We start from the raw sequence: 6,000 nt of genomic DNA, 5'->3' as shown, positions 1-6,000 counted from the left end.
CGGGCCCCGCTCCCCAGACATGCCCCGCGCTGGGGCTCGCCGAGGATCATGACTGCAGCGGCCAACTGGGTGGCGAACGGGGCCAGCCTGGAGGACTGCCACTCCAACCTCTTCTCGCTGGTGAGTGCCCGAGGAGGAGGAGAGGGGGGGGAGGGTGGGCCGGGACGACGGCTCGCACCGGGCGCTGCGGGTTTGGCGCCGGGTGCGGCTGCCGGGGGCTTTATAGCCCGGGCCGTGGGGCTGCTCCTCCACTGGCCCCTCCCCCGGCGCGGCTCCCCGCGGCCGTGTCGCTCCGTGCGTGGCTCCGCTCGGTGCCCTCGGGCCGGTGCTGCTCTGTGCGCGATGACGGCGAGGCGGCAGCGGGCGGGCGCGGGGAGCTGCACGGATCTCAGTCAGCTCCCGATACGGCCACGCCTGGCACAGAGCCTGCCCCGAGACACGGCGAGTGCAGAAATAATCGTTCATTCCTTCTCTGGAGAGAAACAACCGAAGATGTTGTCTGCCGGATAGTGTTGATGCTTTATTTCTGTATCGTTGGTAATTGGCAACTTTTGTACTTGGGCTGATTGTTTGGTTTAATGGTGCGGGAATTACGCTATCGGTTTTGGCCAGCACGGGTGCATGGTCTAAATTTATCAAGACTCTTTCCACTCAGGGGCAGCGTCCATTAGAAGCCAGTTTACCAGCAGGCTGTGCACCTGCTGCCCACAGCCCCTGCCCCAGCTGGGCATGGCCGTGCTGGGGAGCCTGGCAGCAGGGGGAGTTGGGGGGGACTTGGTGTGTGCATGGGAATGCGTAGTGCAAGGTGGGGATGGGGGGGATGTTGGGTCCTTCCCCATGTGAGCACTGGAGGTGGCTGCTGGTGGCATCTCTCATTTCCAGCAGAAAGGAGGAGGGTGCTGTTGGCTGTCTTGCAAGAAGGAAGGGGAAGAATAAAACAGACTGGAAATGTGAATGATCTTTTTGTTTGATGTCATTTTGCCTTTCTTTGCCCTGTGTTGATTGTTTTGCCTCCGTCTGCTTGCTTCTCTGTTATTTTGTTGCCTTTATTTGTTATTTTGTTCATACCTATGGAGAATGTGGGGCAGGAGCCCTCAGTGCTCAGCTGCTGGGAAACAAGCCCGGAGCTCCTTCTGTGCGAATGAATGCTGGACTAATTTTGGCTTTTTCATGTACTGTTCCATCACCTGGCCTTGTGCATGGGTTTTCCCTTGGCGGTGCCCTCTGAGCAATAACTGTGTGTAGGAAGCAGTGCTGTGTGTGCAGAGGTGCAGGAGCTGTTGCAGTGACTTTGAATGTCCTGCTCTTGCATGTGAAGGAAAAATGGTGAGCGTGAGAGACGTACAGATGGACAGAGGAACGGAGCGCTCTCTGCTTTGTGGAAGGAGCAGTGAGATCCCCCTTTATTCATGGAAAACTGATTATTTTTGATGTGTGTAACTTTATGTGGTTGCAAACTGCAGGTCTGCCTTTGGTTAAAAAAAGTAGTGGCATGCAATTAGCATACATCACAATATGAGGTTACTTTGCAGTGACTGCAGCTTGGTCTGTCTGCTTTGTGTTTCTCCCTGCTGGGCAGGGGAGTGGGAACTTTTGAAATAGGGCTGTGATTCCATCAGAATGCAGGTGAGCTTCATAATAATTATGAGTTTAATGTATGATCTCTTCTTTTCTCAAGTAATTTTGTGGAAGGTATCCCTACTTATAATGTGGTACTACGCATCCAACTGTAATGATTTCATTATTTTCATGGTCTACTTGCAAAAAAATATATATATCCATTTTATATATACTTGTATATACATATACAAATGCTGTAACTGTCAGTGTGATTTGTTTTCAGTTGAATTGGTATTTGTTATGGTGTATGTATCAGTGAAGGATACCAAGGAAGGAAGTAGGGACGGGGGGTCTGTGGCCAGCAGAACTGACCTTATAACCTCAAATTGTCACATTCACGTAAAAACGTACAAAGTGTTAAAGGTACAGTAGTAGGGATTGCTAATTGGAGGAAGTTTTGCTCTTCGTTTACTCTTGCAGTGCAACAGAACAGAAACATGCACAAATGAATCAGCTGTTGATGGGAACTCATTCATCCCGTAGGAGTGAGGTGAATTACTGAGCTGCCTGAAACCCATTCTGCCATGATTATTACAATTCATTTTTAATCTCCAGCTTCGTTTTGGGCTTGAATCAAAAGGTGATGTTCTTGCCTGGAGAATGACAGCTCAGAAATAGTACTTCTGTTTGCTGGTGTTGTAGCAACGTTTCTTCCCACAAACGTTCCCTTTGTCTGAGGAGGAACAGCAGCTCCTGTGCCAGAGGAGCCAGACTGTGCTGTGTGCCTGAGGTTGGCAGTGGCTTTGGGGTGTTTGGCAACCCATCATGTCCAGCTTGTTTGTCTGTCAGCTGTAGACGTTCTTTAGAGAGATGGTAGGCGCTGCTGTTTGTTTGGATTTTCTTGGGGAAATATTTTTGAAAGTATCTTGCTGTTGTGAAAAACGTTTTCCAAAGCTTTCTAGTAACTGGTTATGTTTTGTCAGTGATGCCCTGAATGTGTAGAGGCTCTTAGTTTAAAATATGTCACCTGAGGGGGCGGCATAGTCTTAAGGTTATAAAATGAGCTCTGATCATGCAGGTGCCAGAAGTGATGTCTGGTACCTGCAGTGGTGTTCAGGCATGGCGCGAGGGGCTGCTCTCCGTGCTGTGCTGTGCTGACACAGGAAGCAGAACCACTGTGGAAAGTGAGTTAATGTGTGTGCTTGGTCAGGCAGGCAGAAGGGAACCTCAGTTTCTGCCCTGAACATAACGCGTTTCTTAGTGAGGCATTATGAGGGTCACAACGTGCCTCGGATGGCAGCCTGTCCGTCCTGTGGTGCCTGGCAGGTCGGTGGCCGTGCTCATTAAGAGCCCACGTTGTCTGAAATCTGTTGTCTCCCGCAGAGCAATGGAAGGAGTTGTATTTGTCCTAACTCTGTTTTTGCAGCAGTAATCAAAATGTCTGCTGCTGGAGAAGAACGCCTGTTTGTCAACAGTGCCTAATAAGCAATTGTTAAGGGGCAGTTTATTTAAATACCGAGTGTTGGCTAATAACTACTTAGGCCACATGTTCTGAAGTAATGCCCTTTGTACTGAAACTTCAGTCCAGCTGGCAGACAGTCTTCCTGTGTAAATCCTGTATCATAAAAGTAGTTGTACTGAAATTAATTTGATTTTATTTTTTTCCTGTGAGTAAGGGCTGACGCTATGGAGGTGAAGATGTGTAGGGAATGTGGGGCTCTTAGCTTGCATGGCCAATTGAAACTAGTAATTATCAGGACAGTCAAAGACATTCTGGAAAATGTTGTGGATGCCCCATCCCTGGGGGCATCCAGGGCCAGGCTGGATGTGGCTCTGGGCAGCCTGGTCTGGAGGTTGGTGACCCTGCACATAGCTGGGGGTTGAAACTACATAATTGTGGTCCTTTTCAGCCCAGGCCATTCTGTGATGATAAAGGCTGTGATTCTGTGATTCTTTTGCCTGCCTGTACTGCAATGGTGGATCAGGAGACACAAGACAGCCCTGCAAAACTGGGCCGAGGTTGCATAATGTCTGCTGGGCCAGGAGGAAGAATGGAGCCAAGGGTGTCAGGAGTGACTGTGAATTTGGAACAGCTTTTGTGTGATGAAAGACTGGATGCTGTAGGAGTCTTCAGCCTGGAAAGGACTTGGTTTTGTGCTTGAAAAGCAATACGTATTTGTATAATGCTTTGTAGAATCTACTGTCAAAGAGGTTGTGAGCAGGTGTTTAAATGCATTCTCCCAGGATCCTGCTGCAGGAGAGCTGTGAGTGGCAGGAGTTTGTCTCTGCTCCACATCGCCTTCCACTGCGATTTACACACCCTGAGGGTCACTGGGGTTTTGCTTCTAGTTCCCAAGCAGAACAACAAACTTCCATCAGCGAGACTTGCTGCCATTTTAATAGTGAAACTGAAAGGAGCCAAGGGAGTCTGAAATGGCATTTGAAATATCTTCTTTATGGGTTTTCAAGGCATCCTGAAGTGAAGATCAGGAGTGCTGTAGAGGCACTCTTTGGTACCTTGCGTAATTGTCAGTAAAAGACTTCATAGTAAACAGTTGATTGCACAACCAAATCCATAGGCAGTAGTAAATTAACCTGGCCCTGCTCACCGGATTATCCGAGCAGCAGGCTGTTACTGTGGCTGTGTCACGTTGTGGTCAGGATATTGCTTCTTTCAGGCTTTATGTAGGTGTGAATTTACATAGATGTATTCACGGAATGGACTTAACCTGTCAAATTTTCCGTCAGTATTTGATTCTTTAGTTACCTTTTATCCTGAATTTTATTGGGTAATGGGATGGAAGTGGAAAAGTTCCCTTCAAAATCTTTTTGGAAAGCAGTCAGAGAGCATTCAGGAGTTCCACGGAGCCTATTCAGGTATGAGTTTAAACAAATGAATGCAGATTTCTAAAGAGATTGGGACAGAGCAGCATCCAAAGTGTGTCACATCCAACTTGCCCACCTTTGGGAGTGGAATTAATGACTGAGTTAGGTAAGTAACCTTTTCTGCATGCTGCACAAGGAAATTGAGTGTGTAGGAGTTACATTTGCAGCTCAGGACCGAAGACCTGGACTAGCTGGTGGGAAGTGTCTGAGTGAGGCTCTGTGAAATCCTGCTTAGTTCTGCAGGAGCTGTGCACGTTCAGCTGTGAGTCTTCCAATGACCACGTTCTGCTGCTGGTGACAGCACTGTGCCTTGGGGAGGGAGCTGCCATGAATGTGGACATGAGACTCAACTATTAGGCTGACGTGTTTATTATAAAACAAACAAAAACAACTGCTGATCAAAAATTGTAACTTTCACTTGCTTATCCGGCTAAAAAGATTCAGTATTTGTGGGGTGTTCTACATAATTGTGCAATACTGACATCACAACCCTAGTTATCAAAAACATTTTGATCTTGAGTCCTTTTTTTTTTTTTTTTTTTTTTTTTTCTTTTTTCTTTTTTCTTTTTTCCATTCTCTGCTTCTGAGAGCACTTCCTCATGTGGAAGCATTAAAAGGAGGAACTTTTCAATGCTGCATGTGAAGCTTTCTGCCATTATTTTCCTTCTTTGCAATGCAATTGTCTTGAAGAAATCTAGAGAAATGGAAATCTTTGAATTTTAGGGGAGAAACTTTTGTGAGCTGAGTGCTGAACTAATTGCCTTTGGTCACTGGATGGAGAGACTTTATGGATTTCTTTTTTTTAAGTATTCATAACTGTCCCTTTGGTGTAGGGTGTAGATTGCCCTTCTGTAAATGCTTGGAGGTATCGGTGTGACCGGAATGGCATGCTTGTAAGAAGTTAAACACTTAGGCCTGTTTGATAAGCTTTCTGGCTATGGGGTGAGAACTCTCCACCTTGTTTCCCATCTCCCTTGCTCACTGCAGGGAACCTGCTCACCTCATGTGTACCTCCTTGGTCAGGACAGCATCCTTCTGCTTAACATCCCTGCTCATCTCAGGAGTGCTGCTGCAGTTTTCTCATCCTGTGACTGGGATCATTCTGCTCCTCTCCATTCTTCTCTTACTGCTCTATCTCCTCTGGTTACTGTGATTTTGCTTCCAGAGGCTTTGGTCCTGTGCCTTCTCTGCCTTTTATTTTTCATTCTGCATTGACTCAGTGCTATCTCCTGCAGTGCCATCCAATACTAACAACTAATTCTCATTGTGGTTTTGTTTTTTTTTCTAATTGTTTCTTCCTAATGCAGGAATGTTACCAATGTTGCCACTCTATGCCTGCACGCTCAGAGGTTTGTAGAACTGCATGGCAGTTTTCTTGAACTTGTGAGTGTGCTCCTGCAGGCAGCCCAGTAACATGGGTAGGGGGGTGTCTTTGGGGCTGACCAGTATAGCATTACAGTCTTTCAAATCTCTGTATTCCTCTACTGCTCTGTGTGAGCTGTGTGCTGCTTCTGTACTCACTGCTAAGTTGTGGCTTCATTCCCTTTCCTGAGC

General features: G+C 47.1%; 1 protein-coding gene across 1 annotated transcript in view; it reads left to right on the top strand.

The window, feature by feature from the left end:
• MED13L (mediator complex subunit 13L) overlaps nt 1–6,000 on the top strand; it is a 179,213-nt gene continuing 173,213 nt past the window's right edge. Inside the window, exon 1 of the mRNA XM_042829053.1 lies at nt 1–120. Coding sequence (XP_042684987.1) covers nt 49–120 — 72 coding nt within the window. The 5' untranslated portion in view covers nt 1–48. The remainder of the gene's footprint in view (nt 121–6,000) is intronic.

Source organism: Centrocercus urophasianus, unplaced genomic scaffold (genome assembly GCF_019232065.1).
Source record: "Centrocercus urophasianus isolate 14NV4802_14NV808 unplaced genomic scaffold, USGS_Curo_1.0 seq_30, whole genome shotgun sequence".
Lineage (NCBI taxonomy): Eukaryota > Metazoa > Chordata > Aves > Galliformes > Phasianidae > Centrocercus > Centrocercus urophasianus.
The sequence above is the reverse complement of the archived record's forward strand: the minus strand, read 5'-3'. Positions and strand labels throughout refer to the sequence as shown.